Below are 20,763 nucleotides of genomic sequence, written 5' to 3'. Positions count from 1 at the left end.
CTCTTCACTGACTACATGTTCCCAAGGGGTCCAGCCTAAAAAGATGGAGAGAACTACACATAAACAGATAGTCCTGGCAAATAATTTTTGGAAGGACTAAAAAAAAAAAAAAGAAAAGAAAATGTGCATTCTAGTGTATATTGAAACATGTATGGGTATCTTTTTACTACTAGTGAAAGATAACTATTTTACTTGTATAAGGTATTGGGATTACATTCCCTGTAACATGCCTTTGCTTGTGTACCATCTTGTGATATTCTTTATTGGATTTTTGTCAGCATTTTCCATAAGGCACTCTATACTTTTAAGATAGCATATAAATGTACTATATCCAAACATAACTCAAACTGCAAGCTGAAGATTTAGAATGTGTAAAAATGTGAAAATTAAGGCCCTCTGAATGATTTAAAGCCTGCCCTCCTAGCTGCAGGTATGGCCTTCTGAGCTTGGGCCAGTACCACACAAACATAACTATGCTCTTTCCAGCTCATTCAGTGCTGTCTCTGGCATTTATTTACAACGCTTTTTCATGCCATGTAGAAATATCGTATGATACCATCTTTAGTTACATGAACGCATACTAGTCAGCGCTAGATGCAGCTGCAGCATGCTTGAGGGGGGACAACTGTGCCATATGGGACAGCACTAATGACAGGGCTAATGTTTCCTTTGGTAAGGCTGCCTGCTAGGATTCCTATAGGTGTGAAGGAGATGTGGTGTTTGTGTGCCATCTGGGGTAGTTCCACACGGTATGGGGAAATACGATGAAATGAGGAGAAGCTGAGAGAGGTAGGACTACGCAGCCTGGAGAAGAGAAGGCTCAGGGGAGTCTTGCTCATGTGTGTGAGTGGATACATCTCCCCTGATGGGGGAAGCTGAGGTGAAGGTCTCTTCTCACTGGTTCCCAGTCAGAGGACCAAAGGCAACAGGCACTTACAGGAAATTGTGTAAGCATAAGAAAACCACTTTTTTTTCACTCAAAAGGTGGTCAAAGTCTAGACCACATTGCCCAGAGAAGTTGTGGAGTCTCTGTCCTTGGAGATGCTCTAACCCCTGTGAGACATGGCCCTGAGCAACCTGCTCCAGGTGACCCTGCTCTAGATGAGCACCAGGTACCAGAATGGGGCAGGCCTGCTCCTCATGGGAGACTGGGGTGTTCTGGCCAGGGGCCAGGCAGGAATGATTTTTCTTTGCTACAATTGTGAAAGGACATAACATTTGCTTAAATTTGAATAAAACCTTTTGGTACCAGTACAAGTCAGCTTCCTGGCTCCCCTAAGTGTTCTGCTTAGATTGCACATTTTTTCTGCAAGTTATGAAATGAATGGAATTATTTTAAAAAGGGAGGAAATTTATATTGTTTAATTCAATGTCTTAAGAAAAGTAGGGGATTATATTACTCCCATGATAATCCATGTTTTCAAAATATTCATCTTTTTATGCTATCTTAATAGCCCCTTATTAATAATGGCAGGAAGTTTTTTGTTGTCAAAATATGATTTTTATTTTTTTTAATTCCTATGCCACAAGCCTGTCAAATTATCAAATATAATTTCTCATCAGATATATCTTGTGTTTGTATTTATGGAACATACATATGCCACAGTAACCACACTTGAAATCTTAATCCTCTAAAGTATTTACATTGGATTTTTAACATTCATTATGGAAAGCCTCTGTAAATCGAAATAAAATGGGGAGGGGTGAAGAGAGGGAACAAAAAGTGCATGATTTGAAGAGCAGGATATTTTTAGTAGATCACAGAACCATAGAATCAAATAGGTTGGAAAAGACCTCTAACATCATCTAGTCCAGCCTTTAACCCAGTACTGCCAAGTCCACCACTAAAACAGGTCACAAAGCGCACTATGTACGCTTTGGTTCCCAAGCTCTACCTTGTAATTATATGCAGGTAAACCTTATATTTACTTAATGGAAATGTTGCCAGTGCTGTGATCATAACATACTTCCTTTGGTGGATTTGTGCCTCTTGATTTCCTTGAAAAATAATTACCAAGTTACAAAGATTATACAAAATGCAAAATCCTTTAAATATTCACATTCTAGCACTTAGCTTATCCATAGTGTTATTGATCCCATTCTTCCATAAAATCTGCCATTTTGAATGTCTGCATCATTAGTCTGCTATGCTTACACATCATTCTCACGTGAATATATGTATGTGCACGTGGTTGATATTTTGTGTGCATTTGCACAATCAAGGACACAAATGTTCTTACTTAATTCAAAAAGTCATATAAGCTACTCAATACATGCATTAGAGTTTCTTGGGATGGTATAAAGTAGAAATAAAAGAATAAGGAGAGGATACAACCTGTAGGCAATAAGCATATGTGATCATACCGCCATTATTTCTGTGAATGTCATTATAGGAATTTATCCTTTGTGGATAAATAACTTTGCTTAGGACTTGAAGAAGTTTCTTTCATTTTGTTTTTAACTTAGCAAAATGCAACAGCAAAAAATCAAAATGCTTATGTAAACATTTTATACATATTTGGTTACTGGAAAAGATGAAAATAGCAGTTCAGGTTAAAAAATATTTGAAAATTTGGGGAAATCAAAAATACATTCCAAATTCAGATATAATTTTGTATAAAAACCTACATCATGTACTTATAAAATGTTGAAACCAAATGTGTCCATGTTGGATTTAAATTTATATAGCTCTTAATTAAAATATTTGACAATGAACACGTCATCTAAAACCTGCCCTGTCTTTAAAAAGCTTTCAGCCAATTTTTCACCAGTTAGGACAAGTATAATTTATTATTAAACAAATGAGAGTGCCAAGCACCCTCCCTAACCTTGCCAACATGGGAATGTGCTCACATGCACTTCATCACTCAAAAGCATTATAGTTCTACAATCCTGCTGACCTATGTATATTTCTTTTATTCTTCATGCTATTACAGAATCTAATTCACTCCCAAATGCACTTAAATGCAGTAGCAAGTCCCTCTTTCAGAAGACACGTATTCCATGACTCAGAGCAAAGTTATGGAAAGCCAGCTGGCCAAGGTCCAGGACAAAACACGCATTATGGGAATTCAGGTGCCTTAGTCCAAGAGGAGTATTTGTGGACTGAAGCAGTGTGGAAGAAAACTATTAGAAATGTATGATTTCTCTTCTCCTTTTCTTATTTTAGGTATTATACATAACCATGCTTTCTACTGTGCTATGAATTTGAAAGAAAAAGGTTAAATTAAAAAAAGACATAAGAGAAAGCTGAATCCTGTTGCAATATGTTCCCTCTCTCTGCAACTCATGCTTGGTGTCTGTGAGGCTTGATTCACCATCTTTCAAAGATAAGAGACAGCAACCAACATTAACAGGAAGGTTGGCTAAACACTGCCTCTTCTTTCCAATTTCAGCAGGAAAACTGAAAAGCTGAAAATTTTTGCTGTGTGCCTTCTCCTGTCCTAGACAATATTCTTCGTAGCTGTGTTCTTGCCTTGAAAAATGATCTTTCATCATTTTATTCCAACACTTGTGAAGCTTCTATTTCAGAGAATCAGAGAAACATAGAATGGTTTGTACTGAAATTTTCAGGTTTGATTTAATTATGAATATGGTGAAGGACAGTTATTTTCACATACATTTTCATGAAAGCAGGGTAAGTTTCCTCTACAGGTGTATATTGTTTATTTCAGATTAAGAAAGACAGGAACTTATTTGCATTAGGTAGACACAGAGACCTTGTCCCAGTCAGTGTGATTTCAGTATGAATATCACTACTAAAATCTTCACATTCACAGCATTGTTGCTAAGGGTCTTGTTCAATAGTATAGTAGCTGTGTATGATGATGGCTGTCCTCCTCCCTGTATTTTTATTGTCCTTCAGGGACGTACATGTTTAATAGAAGTATTCAATTACTACACAAATAACTGAAGCAAAGCAGACGCCCTTTGAACTGTTAAAATTTAAGGAGTTTGTTATTACAGCCTTAAAAAATTTTCACCAAATGCAATCTGATTAAAATACAAATAGAAAAATACATGTAAAACATTGTCTGACATAGAAGCTGGAAGATTTCTCAGGACTTGAGATTAAGGACAAACATTGGGTTTATATGTCTTTCTAACATAGACATAAAATGCATTTCATGGGCTATGATTTCTCATGCTATAAGAGGTGTGTTTTCAGCTGAAATAGGAAGTGAAAGCCACAGAGATGTATCTTTGTCTAATACTTAAAAAGTGGAAAAAAAAGATACCAGCTGCTGAGATTCCTCATCTCACAATGCAATATAACAGGATAGACATTGATAAAACAATTGTTTCACTGCCTGCAGGACCATACTCCACAACTGCCTTTTACAAACTGAGGGAAGCAAAAATATAATTCATTAAAATGCTCCATGAGCAGAGATAATGTTTCTTTCTTCAAGAGTGGGATTTCTCTACCCTTTGCAGCTCATCATAGGGAGTGATGCTGACTTTATTGACATTATTCCAATGTATTTAAAGGTAAAAGGTTTTTTTGTTTGTTTGTTTGTTTGTTTGTTTTGTTGTTTTGTTTTTAGTTAAAACAAAAAGCATATAAATTTAAATGTATAGAGTTGTCATTCAAAAATATCAAGAACTATCCAAAACTATCAGACTCCCATCTCAGGTGCAAATGTATGGGTGTACTCCAGCACAGAGATAATGTTTTTTTCATCCAAAGGTGACTGAAATCTCACCAAAATTCATGAAGCTCGTGCATAGTTCTGAGAACAGGATGTGTGCTGGTGTTTTACAAGTAGCGTGGAGGTTGCAAAAGGCAAAAATGAAACACCAAAACACCTGCCTCTGCTTCATGCTTCCTTTGTTGCTTGCCTCTTTCTCTGTCGATGGCCAGCAAAAAAAAAAAAAAAATGGTCATCTTATTTTCATCAAGCAGCTAATAAAATTTTTCATAATTATATTCTACAACGAGCAAACATAGGGACAAATACGAGGACTTCTTTTGGAGAAAGTACAATTAATCATTTCACTTCCACTCAAGTTTAAAAGGGAAGTACTTGCTCATGAAAAATGTTCTTTAAACAAAGAGGGACACCGGGGCCAACAGAGCTGGGAGGGCTGCACAGCTGCAAGCGCATCGCATGATGAGAGAATGTGCCACAGCTGGCAGCCCATATGAGGGATAAGTCCCCTGCAGAAAAATCTGCACCTATGAAACAATGGGATGAATTTCATTTCAGTTTCACAAAATTGTATTGATTAGTTGTTTATGTACAAATTATGGCTTTCTTTTGCCTCGTTCAGTTTATAATGTTATTTATAAATAAATTCATTCAGACGGAAGTTTGAAAATTACAGCAAAACAGCTTACTGAAGAAAATGAAGATGAATATGTGGCAAATATTTTCGTGAACATTACATGAAACAACTCTTAAATCACATAAACATGAGAAGGAATGGGATTTAAGTTTAAGCATATCTTTTTATTCTTTTCCCACCCTTGACTTATTTTCTTGCACAGTACTTGGCAAAAGAGGCCTTTTCTGCTTTTACTGACTTTTAATCAAAATTCTTCTTGAAAATAATGTAACTGTAAAGCTTTCCAGTGGTAACTCAACAAAATATAGAGAAACTTAAGAGCTTGTGGTACTCTAAGCCTGAATATTTACCCACGTTATGATCCCTGAGGGGATCTCCTCAGTGTATATAAATATCTGAGGGGTGGGGGACAGAAGCCAACCTCTTCTCAGTGGTTTGTGGGGATAGGCCAAGGGGCAATGGCTGCAAGTTAGAGCACACGAAGTTCCACATTGACATGCGAAAGAACTTCTTCACGGTGAGGGTGACAGAGCATTGGAACAGGCTGCGCAGGGAGGTCGTGGAGTGTCCTTCTCTGGAGATATTCAAGGCCCGTCTGGACACCTACCTGGGCAGCCTGCTCTGAGGAACCTGCTTTGGCAGGGGGGTTGGACCCGATGATCTTTCGAGGTCCCTTCCAACCCCTACAACTCTGTGATTCTGTGACTCTGTGATGCTGTCTGAATGGCACTGTCTGTGTCTTCTTCAGATTGGATGTGAATTATTCCCTCTCCTTAGCTCAACATCAAATGTATTGCTATTTTTGATACATAGCAATTATTAAATATGGCTATTATTCTTCAGTACAAAATGCATATTTAAAGCTATCTAATGGACAGCTGTAGAGTTAATGTTTCGTCATTTACCAGCTTCCCTACAAGTGGACCTGAGATATCAGCTTTACCATAGGAGATAACAATGGTGCCAGTATGGCAAGCATGTATTTTAGTTCCAGTGGCTGTGCTTTCTATTTTTTTTCCCTTCCATTACATGAAGTATGTTGTAAGGTTTATCAAGTCCTTATTAAGAGCTGCAGTTATTAAGAAATGCAACAGATGTCAAAATACTACATAAGCACACAAGATAGCACTATAGAATGTTTATATTATGGTGACCCTTTTTGTAAACTCTTCACTTTTTATACATTGTTTTGTATAAGCTTTAAAAAGGATGTGGTTAGTCTTTTAAATAGTAGCAGTACGGTGATTTTTCAAGTTCAAAATACATCTGAATTTCATAGCATTCTTACATTTCATACCAACTTTGTTAATATTTACTCTTCCCTGTTATTTTTTTTGCATAATTTTCACTCAAATCTTTACACACTTGCTATAAATAATGAACTGCAATTAACACTTACTAACTAGTCAAAAAGTATCTATTAAAGTAAACTTCTCAATGAAAAGGAGATCTATCAATGAAAATGAAACTTCTTAATGAAACTTCTTTAAAAGTGGCAATCTTCAGCAGGTAAAATCTGTGCCACTTCTGGCTATCCCTGTAGAGATATGACTGTGTATGTTTTATTTCTGATTTAGAATGTTTCTTCTTTGCTATCAACTGCATATATTTCCCTTTGGTCTGTAACAGGCACCTAAGAATAGTATGTAGTCACTATTTTTTTATTTTTTCTAAGTGACTCCATGGGATTATAAGTACAATTCACAAAATATATGTACGTATATTTTACAATATGTAATTGTATCATTATGCTAAAATGTCATACATAGTTTTTAAAAGATCCCCGAAAAAAATATTTTTCTCTGCATCTTTGCAAAAAAATTTTATGATTCTTTAGCTTTTATAACTCAGTATAGTGGAGAGACAAACATATTATGGAACATATTCCTGTATGCCTGTTTATCTAAATGGATGTATTGATGTTAATTATGAGCAAGGATAGCATTTGCTATTTTATTGATACTTTACAAAGGAAAGCTGAGCTGGAATAGCTGAACATTCCTAGGGTACTGAATTCTCTTGCCCTCTGTTAGCTTAAGGATGCGCAAGCCAAGACTTCCTCTCTTGCCTCATTTATGAGGGGAAACAGAAGCCCTCCCAAGGCTAGGCATCCTTTTTGACCTCATGATCTAAGGTCTAGGGGACCAGCTTCAGTGATTCCTGTTATTTATCCATGCTGAAGTGTTTTGCTGCATTTGTCTGAAAAATATTCTGCTAGCTTCTCTTCCCTTGTTCAGCTTTATGGAATATGGAGGGGAACAGCATGCAGAAGAAAGGTTTTAACAATTCTCTTCAGGTGCATACAATATGTCACCAGCACTGTTTGGTGTTTCAGTTTATTTGCAAAAATATTTCAAATGTTTAATTCTGAGTACACTAGTGGTAATGGCCTGAAAACTTCCATTTCTACCCTAAGGTTTACAAAGGTGTTGCCATCTTATTCTAAACACATTTTTCTTTTAAATATGAAGAATATAATGAAAGTTTGTTTGACTACATATCTAGACACTGATTGATATTATGGTTATATGGACTGTAGCTGCATGTAAACAAAATGGTGATATGATAGATTGGCTCAAATAATTTCAGTACCCTTTCAGAATCCTGATTTAATGTTATCTTCCAGGATATGGCCACAGAAAAATAAAATGTACAACAGCTATATATTTGGAAATTTTCTCTAAGGGCTATATTACTAATAACTTGAAATAACAGAGACGTACAGGTTGACTGTTCAATTGATGAAGCTTGTATTTTGAAAGTAATTTGTGATGGTAATGTCATTCGCATTCACATTGCTTGAACTGGCTAACTGGATTTGTACCAATTGCTATTGCCAAAACAATTGTCACACATTTTAGATATGCTAGTAAAAACATGTTCCATTTTGGACCAATTTTAAAAGAGTACATGTTGACTCTTCCTGTGTTTAAACACAGACACCTGAATATTCATCCCATTCAGAATAGCAAAGAAATGCTGTGGCCCTCTTGTTTACAGTCCAGTAGACTTTTATAAACCAGCACTTTCCCCAGACTTTAAGCGTAAGATTGGAACAATTTCAAAATTCCATGAGAGACCAGGTGTGTGCCAAGCTCATTTCATAGATCTTTAATTCATGGATACTGTTAAGCAAATGCATAGAAGACATTCTTATCCTCATTGGACCTGCTTAAATGCTTTAAAAATAGACTACTTTTTGATAAAATGGTAATGTAATGTATTAGTAATAACTTTTTATAAAGTGAACACTAAAGAATGTCCAAACTGGATGACATTGAAGATTTTTACCAACACTATCGTTTAAGATTCAATGAAATGTGCTGACAACTATGAAGTCACTATCTTAAAAAGGAATCTGCTGATTTATTGTTAAGCTTCCATTAGCAAAGACTGCTAGATTTCTGTGTATTATTCCTCCAGCAATAACTGTTTTGAACGCATTTCATTTAGCATTTTCAGTTGTCTTCCTTCTAAGCAAACAACTCCTCCACCTAAAAATATGCAACAACTCATATTAATTAAAACAAGTCTATTTGACTGATAAAGTGGTGTTTCAGAATGACTCTGAGGGCCATAATTTCAAATTAAAGGTTGCACTTCTTTTGCCAAGGTTTAAAGAGATTCGTCAGTGCATTAGCAAAAGGAAAAAGGAAACCAGCCACCTGGTTTTATAGCATTCATCTGGGACACTTGCACACGTAACTGTGCTAAGGGCCCATATAGCCAGATGTTATACACTTACCTTAACCAGGGGATGAAGCAGACAGCCACAACAACAACAACAATTTACTGTTTTGTATGATTCAGTGGTGTTGGCTGATGCAGTGGAGGTGGTGAGGGGGGAACACAACAGCAATGAATTGGTAACAAATTTGGTATGAGCTTTCTTTTCTGAAAACTGGTTTAAAACACATAATAACGTTAATTAAAAGTTCTTTCTCTTTCAGGTGGGAGATGAAAGAAGGTGCAGATCTGGAAGATGAGGAGAAAGTTATGGTGGAACACTTAAAAAATGTTTATTTGACACAAAGCACTCCTACCTCAGAGGATAAAGATGAATAATTACCTTGACAGGTTTCGGGTAGCACCTTTTTCTGAATTCAACATGATTAACTTAATGGCTTAGTTATAACTGACAGGAGTAGAAATCTCAGGAATATATATCTTGAGTAGGAGTTTTAAACTAAAGAATGTTCCCCTGTTATTGTCTAGTCACCCCATCCAAGCAGCAGTTTTTTAACACATGCATAAGACAAGCAACAATATATGGAAATGTCAATGTCACAAAACAAGGAAGGTGTTTCTTGATACTGCGGAGGCATAAACCTGAATGACAAACCAAGAGCTGCTTTAAAATTACAAAACTCACAGTGGCATCTAAAAATAAGGCAACTTTGGACACATTCTAAGCAAACACCGGTGATGTGTTGGCATCTACCATTTGGTACCTGGCTGGTGTCGGAGCAGAGCTCAAGGACTTCTTCTTTCTCTTGGTGCTTGTGTTCTGCTTAGTGCTGGCACTAAACCACACAAAAGGGGTGGCAAAGGATGTGTTTGGGCCATGGGTCTGCAGTCCTTGGCGAATCGCTCTGGGATAGGTACAGCTGGCCATTATTCTCAAGAGAAAATGCACCACATTATTGCCCTCACAAAGTCTGGACTTAGCATCCAGTTGGTTATGGCTTCAAGGACTGATCATAGTGAAACCTGCTGGCATCATTCAAGGTTTTGAGATGGGTCTTATTATTTTTAAATATATATATGTTCTTAGGAAATGATCAAAGGGCTATCTTAACAGTGAACTGAGAATAGAAAGAATACAGAAACCAATATTTATTTTTGATAAATATAGTAAAATTCCATTTTCAAAGTAAGCCCTGTCTAATATACAGATTTACCAAATACTATTTGTTTGTTGTTGTTGTTGTTTCCAGTTAGAGATCTTGCTCACAGATTAAAAATACCTATTGAGTTAGGCAAGAACCTATTCTGACAATAATTTTTACACAGAGGTTGTGGTTTGTATTTCCATAGTTTTCTAAAAATAATCCATCATTATTCTATTTGTTTCTTGCACTAGAAATCCAAGGTAACTGTCTTCTCTGCCTGATTCTGTCAAGATCTTGGTAAGGCTGTAATCTGAGCTGCAGCTTTGCCTATTCCCAGTCCATCTTCTCACAGATGCTATTATGGACATAACTCAGACCACTTGAATAGGAAGGGAGATATATTTTTTTCCTAAGATTTCAGCAGCAGCTTGGGTAATCCTAAAAGTAATGCTGCCATAGGGTCTAATCTGAAATGCAGTTTTTCCTCCTCTTAATTGCTCTTTTTTTTATCATGCATATAAAATATTTGACCATTTAAAATGAAAATGGAGACTGCTGCTTCTTACAAATCTCCAAAGATCTTGTTACAACACTGCATCAACAAAAGGGATATGTGGTACTGGTACTTCACAAATGCTAAAAATACTAGTTAAAACATAAAACAGTCTTTTTCCTCTACCAGTGATATTGTCATTTTGGAACATAAAGAAGTGATGAAGTGTAAAAACAAATTTTCTTTTCTTTGTATTTCACCTTTGAAGATTAGTTGTGGTTTTAAGGCTTAAAAAATGGCTACAGGGATTGCCTATTACAGCAGGTGCAGTATTCTGACACAAGGCATACATGTACATGCTCCAAGCCATACTAATACTGTGTCTGTGCTTGTGGAAGTTGGAATTAGAATATGCTTTCCTGTTTTAGCAAAATCTATTGTACATAATTAAATTTTTGTATAGTCATGTAAAGCAAATTTCTGTCTATGTGGTGGAACTGACTGAAATACAGTTTGTGAAAAAGCTCTGCTTCTGGGAAACCCTTATTATGAATACGATAAACTTTGCAAGTGAAATAAGCTAACCCTCACTTGCTCTGAAATGGGTATGCCCATATGGGGGGTGGTTCCAAACTGGTTATGATGCTTTAAATTCACAACATGCCTGTTTCTGGAATAATCTGTAAACAGTCACGTTAAAAAAAATCATCTTTATGCCCCTTCCTCCCTTTTCTCCCAGCCAAATTAATTCAGCAGTAACCCAGTGGGTTAAGAAAGATGATTTTGTCTTTCTTAGCAGCATATTTATAATCTTTACCAGTGTGGAACTGAGAAACTAGAATAACTAGCCTGAATAAAAGCTGTACCTTTGCACAATACTTTATTTGGATGTTTTCCTTATCCAAACCTATATGTATGTAATACATGTCTTTTAGAGTCTGAATGCAGGATAACATGTGTTTGAAGTTGAACCTGTCCGTCGGTGAGAAATAGCAGGGCTTGGTTTGCAGTGTAGTGATCCTATTAACTGACCTTCAGGATATAAAAGAAATACCATCCTGGCACCGTCACTTATGCTGAACACATGCTTTTGTAACATTCACATTTGTTCAAAGAAATTACAGTAATAATAAGAGTCGTTCTACTAAGATTGCTAAACATACCATTAATTTATCAAGACTGCTTACTTTAAACTTAAACCCTTAATTGAAGAAAAATGAAAGACACTTGGAAGAGCTGATTATTTTTACATTGTAAAGTGTGTAAAATCAGGAGTGCTTGTATAACAGATTGCTACATTCTTTGGCACTTTTAAAATAAATAATCGTTCTATATTCTTAGACAAAGTTCTTCTGATTCAATAATTGACTTAAGATTGCTTTCATTCTGGAGAGCAATAGGTTCACAATGCCACAATGTTCTGCTTTTGTATTTTAAGTACTGTCTCTTTCTCAGTACTTGTTGACCCAAGAATGTCTCACACTTACATTTAGCCTTAATAAATTAAGGCAATGATGGCCAGATTTGCTGGCTGCAACACTATCCCTGTGTTGCATGACTAGTGCAGTCTGACCACATTAAATGCTCCTGAAAGAGAGTCAAAAATAAGGATAAAAGTCTGTTACATACAGCAGACCTTTCTGTATGGGCAAAAGCTGGCCTTGGTGGCTCAGCACGTAGCTTAAAAGGAAATTATTATACTTACACAAGTGAATTGGATCAGATAGCACTACCTAAGTACTTAAGGACTGACATTAGAGCTGGCACCTAATTCACATTTAATATTTTAGTATGCTAAGCTCTCTTTACTAAACTGTGGCTAAAATGAGAGATTTTGTGGCAAGGAATGCCTGTAATTATGTTTGTTCAATATCCAGTTCAGGGTGCTCCATGTCTTAGCATCTTGGCACTTTTCAAAGGCAGTCAATAAAAGTAGAAGCAGGGCAAAACCGAGATAGCATTAACAGTAAAGAAACTCCAGGAAGACAGGCGAGAAAGTGAGAATTTTGGAAAATGACAGACACTGAGACATACCCCTGCCTTTTAGTGACTGCTGTCCTGACAAACAGTCTCCCACAGATCACACTTTATTCTGGCAGAGGGCTTTTGTAAAGACCACAGGCAACAAAGCTGTTTTTTCTAGAAATATGCATGATGGTGAATGGATGTTCTCTAATTCGTCTTCACATCCTCACAGTAGTGCAAGATAGGCATGAGGCCTGGCTTCTTCTAATTAGTCTCCTCACACAGAAATATTCCATTTTCCTCTCAGATGGGAGGTCTTAGCAAAATAGTACTGAATCTTATCTACAGAAAGATACCAATTATATGCTGACATAGAACTATGTTATAGAACTCCTTAAAAATACATGCAATCATTCATAGTGAAAGACACAATTCAAACTTACAAGTCACTAATTGAAAGACTGAGCCTAATTGAAAGACTTATAGCCTTATGCTTGAAACAAGAGCATAACTTGATGTCAATGGGAAGACCTCTAAGCAAGGATATAGATCTCAAGTAGGTCTTGGCCAATAGGAAGCTGCTTCCCTGCAGTAACCATCTGTGTGGTAGGCAGTGGCATGAGTGGAAGCATCAGCTCTAAACCATTTAAATGTGAGGTCCAGGAATCGGGCAAGTACGAGCTTGGTTTTCCCTCTGTCAGTGGACCACAAGACTTGGGCAGTAGACTACACTGACTGGCGTTATAAGGCAGGTAGTATGTGAAATGCATATAAGGCCTGGAGCAGTTTGGGTGTCAAATTTGGCCTTGTAATACCCACCAGTAAAATGCTTCATATGAACCAGATGCTCCATCACTACCTTTCTCTGTAGCAAAAGCATCTGAGCAGAGTTTACATCAAGCGAAACAACTCCACAAAGCCAACAAAACGAACACAAAACAAAACAAAATAATCAAAAAAGCATGTAAACATGCAAACAAGTAAAAGTAAATCCAAATCCTCTTCTGTTTTTCCTGAAAAAGCGTTTCTGTAGCTACAGTCTCAAGAACTGTCAATTGCCAAGTATTAATGACATAAAGCGATCTTCTGAATTAAGATTGTATATAGACAACTATCCCTAGCTGAGAAGGAGGCATTTAAATCATGGCTAGCGCAAATTTGGTAACTACCAGTTTGGGCCCTTTAGATCCATGGAAACTTCAGCTGCTAATAGATTGCAACCACCTCTGAGAATCATAAAATGATCTAGGTTGGAGAAGGCTTTCAATATCATCAAGCCTGATCATCCACCTGGCCTACCAAGTTCCACCACCAAAACCACATCCCTTAGTGCCATATCCACACATCTCTTAAATACCTGCAGGGACGGGGACTTCACCACTTCCCTGGGCAACCTGTTCCAGAGCTTGACCATATGAAGAAATTCATCCTCCTACCCAACCCAAGCACAACCTGCCACAACTTGACACCCTGAGAAAAGAGACCTCTTTAAAACTTTCCCAATAAATAAATACATTAATTAAAATGGCTGTAGAGCAAGCTTTTACTCGTATAAAACACCTGATGTATGGTTACCAATGCACCAAAGCATGTTCTTTAGATAACTGTTAATGACATGGTCATACATACTTTGTCCCTCAATGAATTCGTTAGAGGACAGATACATAGTTACACAAGCAACTGTGGGGAGTTTTTAATCACATAATATCCAAGTGCTTTACCTTTTGTCCCATAATCTCTTATTCCTATGTAAAAAGTTCTATTTACATGATACTTGGCCTCCATGAGGACATAACACTTCATGTGCTATCTTGGCTCTGATTTGTTTTCCACCTCAATGACCTTCAAGCATCCTTGAAAAACTTACTGCTTAACCTTTGATATAATTTAGAGCATAGGTGCAGTTCAAACTGTTTTACCTGGGCAAATAACTCATTTTCTAAATTAACTGTCACAGAGACTTAAAGCAGAGTAAGTCCTATCTGAGTAATTATTTGAGGTTTGGGGCTGTCTGAACCCTCCTCCTGCTCATAATGGTCCACATGCATTTCATAATATCTATGCTTTTTGATTGTTCTGAACTACCTGCATTACCTGGGATAATGGGAGCTATTTATATACTTTATTTTTTGATTTTTGTTTGTTTGTTTTAAGTAAAACTAATGTGTTCTGACCTAGGTTTTGTGTCCTTGAAGTCCTCTGAACTTTATGTTTGGAAATCCATAACTCACCTGTTTTCCTGTCAAACACCTATTTACAAGCCAATGTAGCTTATGCCTTCTCAAACCGGATGTGATATACTGTCTTAGGGAATGAACAATTTAATAAATGTAAAATTCAAACCGACCACCTGCAATATTATCATACAAGAAATGTAGTAATCGTCTATGCTTGGAGTGTCACCTCTCTGTATATTTCTGATATAGCACCATTATGAAAGTGTTTATTTATGTTCTGTACACTTTGTTCATATCCTTGATTCTACATAATAAACATGACTTAAATGGGTTTTATTATGTAGATTAAGATTATTCTTTCCCTCTAGAAAATGGAATGAAGATTTGGGAGGTAAGAGATTGAAACAGCAGGTGGTGTACGGACAAGCAAAGAGATTGCTTTCTACAGTAAGCCAGATGTGGCTTTGGGAATGAAATAATCTTGGCAGAAACCCCACATGCAGGTATGTATTAACTTCAGGAAATTGATGTCTCAACATGTGCTATGAAGTGTTTCTTCAGAGGCAAACAGATCAGGTCACTTCAATAGCAACAAATTTCCAGTTTCTAGCTCCCCAATTACGACCACGGCCCCCAGATTTCATAACTGTCCATCTACTTTTTCAATGGACAGGTTGATGTAGGTAGCTGGATTAATGCAACATAAATGTATTGCATGATTCATCTGCCCCCCTCTTCTCTCCAGACAGACAATTAACCAGAACGAAGCAGACCGTTTATTTCCAACACCTATCCAGGCACCTGGTCAACAGTGTTGAGCAAGATTGTACTTGCACCAGCATTTGCTATCAGATCACAGTACTTCTAAAGCCATGAATCAAAGAAAGTTTTAATTTTTCATGTTTTGAAAAGTATCCCTGCTATGGTTCTTGAATTTCTGTACCAAAAGCAGCCAGTTCTCTAGCAACCCTTTGTCTTCCCATCCCATCCCATCCCATCTCATCCCATCTCCAGTTTTGGCCAAGATGTTAGTTTTATGGTATCTCCTGATGTTTCCAGATGAGACTATGACCACTCCTCACTCAGCACTGTACCAAATGCATAAAAATCTGTACAGTGTGTACAGATGAGATACCAAAAGTAATTCTCCATGCACAGCAGTGAAACACTGGTTAAAGCTTCTGCATTTTACCACTAACATTCCTTGATATTTGGGCTGACCTCCAATCTTACAAGCATGAAGGTGAGATGTATTGTTTTGCAAGAGTTTTTTGTTTGTTTCTTTGTTTTGTTTTTGTTTAAAGAGCAGGAGAGGAAGGAGAAGGGATTGTTTGTTTATGCTGTTTACACTGCTATTTTAATTCTATTACCCTTGTTGCTGGTTTGGTTTCCATATTCGTGAGTTCAGTCTTTAAAAAGTGTCTATCATGGCAATATGCACTATAGGAACTAATTCAATCTAGGTATCTCTACTGAAATGGTCTATTATTAACATGATTTCTTAGTTCAGCTTTGTCAGATCTCTCTCTGATATCCACTGTATTCCTTCTTTGAAGTGGGAACAACAGAAAAAATCTGGTATCGTGCTGTGCATTTTTAGGGATCTCATTTTTCCAACTTGAGTGCTGAAAGGTGCACTTAAACTACATAACAAAAAAGGTACATGTATTTGCTTTTCCACTTTATATGTACACAAATTGTTTAGATGACAGTTGTACTTTTTTTTTTTTTTTTTTTAAAGTTATATAATACCCTGGAGCAGTCATCTGCTCTAACATGCATTATTTATTTAAAAATCATGTGTGTTGCTGAGGGATTGATAGTTTGGAGCAGAAAAAATATAGGCATACTAAGCACCTACTTGCAAAAATAAATCATGAGATCATGTATTAAGGTCTAATATTTCAAAATTCAAAGCACAATTAAATTGTTTGCACATATAGCAGTAGTGAAATAACTTTGCAAAGTTTACATCATAAGCCCATATATCTACAGAGTAAACAGCAGAACACAGGCCATAAAGTTCTGTCAATAGAGTTGCTTTCAATCTCTGTTTCATTCCACCAAAACTTTTCATATCAGTCTGGCATTTTTTTGAACAACTATATACAGGACCAAGGAACTAGGAGTGGGAACTTGAAATATAGATCATATATATTTAATCTTTACAACAAATGCAAAAGCAATAAGTGAAAAACAAAGACATAACAGACTGTAAAAACTCTCGAGAACATATAATGAAGAATGAGAGTGAATGTCATGACAGATTTATGTATGTTTGAGTTTCAGCAAAACTGCTGAAGACAAATTTGAGAGTATTTGTGTATCATATTTCTGGCACAATAGCAGGAACCAAAATAAATTATCCAGGAATAAGACATAAGAAACAGATTCAGGGTATAAACAACAAGCAGAATAAGAATTTTGAATTAAAGAAAGAGAACTTTCAGGCCAAAAGGAAGAGATGTTTTTCAGCACTCAAGAACAATGTTGGTTTTTCACGAGTTTTCAGTATTTCACAGTAATTTTTTTTTTTTTAAGTTTCTAATTTAATTCTTGTGAAAAGTGTTTCTCAAAAGATAACACATCATATTTCTCAGGAAAATTAACATATATTTATTTTTCATGAAATGCATTCTCTGTATTTATGTGCTGTGCAGAGTACACAAAAAGCCTATTCCATCAGTGTCAGGCCACAGGAATGAAGGAGCAGAAACTACAGAGGGAATTCTAAAGAGAGATTTTCTTTTCTTCCACTGTCTTTTCTCTTGGGCTTAGTTTCAGGAGGAATTATTGTGTCCCAGAAGACACAGGCTAACTCTCCCAGAACCATACATACTAGAGCTTCCTATTCTTACATACAACTGCTAGATTACAAAGCCAGGCCTCATTTATTTATTTATTTTAATCTCTGGAAATGGCAGCTGTCTTTGGTTTAAAAAATACTCATTTTTCCTATTACAAAAAAAAAAAAAAAAAAAAAAAAGTGTGTTTTCCAGATATGTACTCTGACAAGAGCTGGAAGGACGTTGCTCAGTAGTGATTCCTCTTGTGCACATAAATTCCTCTCCCTCAAACAGTATGTTGTGATTTTAACAGTGTGTGCAACAATAGGTGATCAGTAGGACAGAGCAGAGGTATACTGTGATCCTCCTCTACCTTAACACCCTTCACATCCTTGTGTCCCAGCAAATGATTCCTAAACTGGATCGCATTCTTCAATTTCAGGATTCAGTACAAAGCTCAAGTGGTACAAACAAGCCACTTTCCGTTTATTATAAATGTAAATCAGACCAATGTAAAATAAAAGTCATCAGTCTTAACATACTTGGGTGCCCCTGTTGCTAACCAGGCTTGTGCAGTTTATAGTGCTCTTAACCTACAATTATCTCACAGAGGACTAAAGATGTTAATACTTTACATTATCAGATGCTGAAAGAAGAAATGTAGGTATGTCTGAGGAAACAGCTATGGTATTCTACCAGCACTGAACCACAGGAGCATTTAACAACTGCTTATGAAAGTTGCATTGCAGGATAGCTATTAAAGTCAGACATCCTACTTGCTACAATCATCTATCAGCTGCTTCTAAAATCCTGCCCACCTTCTGTGTGTCATCTGGAGGAGATAAAGTTTTAATTGTGAGCGGGTGGTATAAAAAAAATAGAAAAAAAGACAAGGCGCCTTCTGTCATTCCAAATTTCTTGTCCTATCTTGCTTTATGTTTCAGTGTCTTCGTGCCAGTTGGAGTTTTGCAGCCTGCTTTTAAGAAGGCAAAAAATATAAATAAAATCAATAGAAACACATAAAAATCTAGGACGACAAAGAACATACCATAAAGAATGTATTTCAGAGAAAAAAAAAAAAAAAAAAAAACGCATTTTGCTGGTTTATCCCTTTTATGCTTTGACTTGTTTCATCTAAGTTTCAAATAATTCCTAGTTTCCTTGGTATCTATTATGAAATTCCCTCTTTGTCTGTTTAGTATGCATTTATATTTATCATCTTAAGAGCTTTTTCCCTGTTTCTACTAGCCTACAGTACTGAACAATAGAAACTCGTGTTTGGGGGTTCAAAGTGGTTTCATTCATAATATTTTCATTCAGCTTTTCCGTTCAATTTTTTGAGTTGATGAGACTTGACATTTTTTTTTTTCAGCCATTTGAAATAAGCCTTGTTAAAGCAGTATTTATGTTACTGTAATAAGAACTGTCTTCAGACCACGATCACTTGTCATAGACACTACAAATATTTGGTTCCCCTGGTGTGCTCCTCTTTAGATATGATGATGAAGTCTTAAAATAACTTCTCCCATGTTCATTGCAATTCTTTTGAGTTACATTTTTGCCTCAAAATTAAAGAAAAAAAAAAAAAAAAGGTATTTTCCTACTGACAGCACTGAAAATTTCATGCTCTGTCATGCAGACTGCAGCCCTCAGTGAGAACAGCTATTCCCATCTCTGCTGAAGACAGGCACTAGCAGAGACACTCACTGAGGTCGGTGCCTCCTTCACCAATCGTCTGGCCTGCTTGTCTCACTGTCCCAGGGCATCCCAGGCCCCTTGCTTCCAAGTCATTATTACTTTAGTGGCTTTTCTCCAGTTCTTGTTCCCAAGTTTGATTTTTTTCCCCTCTGTGCTGTTTTCAGTGCAGTGTCATTGCTAATTTCATATGACAAGCAATTTGACATGACAATTTTTTCCTCTTTGAAACTCCCTCACTTTCTTTCAAATTAAATTTCCTAATTGTTTCATGGGTAAGGAATAAAGCCTGTGTCCTATATTTTATTATTTTAGAGGGGAAAAACAAAGGCATGAAAACTGTAAGGACTCCTTTACAGATCAAATCCAGGTGAACATATATGATGGATGTCTAGCTCATACCAGAAAAAAAAAAAAAAAAAGAGAGAGAGAGAGAGAGAGAGAGAGAAATGCCTCTCTGCTGCAGATTGTGACCATCTGCTATTAGATGGCTTAGCCATAACGACAAATATAGAGAAATCAGGTCTCAAGAGGTCTTCAGGAAATCTTAATCTTAATAAAGAGACCCCTTTTCTCCTCATTTACCGTAACTAATGAGTTTATAGCAAAAGTGTACTGTTCTTTCAGTGACTGATTTTGCAGTTTATACTGTTAAATTTCCTCCCATTTCTCTCATTGTAGCCAAGAAGATCATTACTCATAATACCTTTCAACTTAGTGTCATCTGCAAATTGCATGGGTGCATAACAAATTCTGATCTCTATCTTATTAATGAGTATATTGCACATATTATGTCCAAAAACTTATCATGGTCCCTAAGGAGTGCTCCTACTCATTTATCTCCTACCTGATAACTGCCTTTCAGCTTAGGCTTCTCTTGTCTCCTTGTCAGCCATTACAATTCTGGTTATTCTGACTTATCATCACCCCCACCTTCAGTAATGTTCCCCATAGGGAATTGTATCAGGGGCTTGATGGGATTCATCCCAGGCTGCTGAAAGCGCTGGCTGATGTCATCACGAGGCCTCTCTTAATTTTTTTCAATGGTCTTGGGAATATGGAGAGGTCCCAGATGACTGGAAGCTGGCAAGTGTTGCCCCAGTTTTCCAGAAGGGCAAGAAAGAAGACCCTGGGAATAACAGACCTGTCAGTCTCAATTGGTAAAGTTATGGAGAAGTCTGTTCTGGGAGTTACTGAAAAATCTGAAAGACAATGCAGTCATTGGTCATAGCCAACACTGGTTCATGAGGGAAAACTTCTGCCTAAGTAACTTAACTTCCTTTTATGACTAGGTCACCCATCTAGTTGACCAAGGGAAGACAGTAGATGTCATCTGACAGTAGATGCAATCTTTTTGGATTTTAGCAAAGCTTTCAATACTGTTTCTCACAGTATTCTTCTGGACAAACAACACATAGCTAGACAAATACATAGTATGGTGCGTGAACAATTGGCAGATGGGTCAGGATCACAGGATTATAGTAAATGGAATTACATCAGGCTAGCAGCCAGTCACTAGTGGGGTT

The 20,763-nt window shown here is 36.7% G+C and overlaps 1 protein-coding gene across 7 annotated transcripts in view; it reads left to right on the top strand.

The window, feature by feature from the left end:
• KIAA0825 (KIAA0825 ortholog) overlaps positions 1–11,492 on the top strand; it is a 252,026-nt gene extending 240,534 nt beyond the window's left edge. For all 7 annotated transcript variants that reach the window (XM_068667712.1, XM_068667714.1, XM_068667713.1 and 4 more), the window contains one exon: positions 9,240–11,492. In XM_068667712.1, the coding sequence (XP_068523813.1) occupies positions 9,240–9,354 (115 nt within the window). In that variant the 3' untranslated portion in view covers positions 9,355–11,492. The remainder of the gene's footprint in view (positions 1–9,239) is intronic.
• Positions 11,493–20,763: the final 9,271 nt, after the last annotated feature.

This window comes from Anas acuta, chromosome Z (genome assembly GCF_963932015.1).
Source record: "Anas acuta chromosome Z, bAnaAcu1.1, whole genome shotgun sequence".
NCBI classification, from domain to species: Eukaryota; Metazoa; Chordata; class Aves; order Anseriformes; family Anatidae; genus Anas; species Anas acuta.
This window is presented reverse-complemented; position numbering and strand designations above follow the sequence as displayed.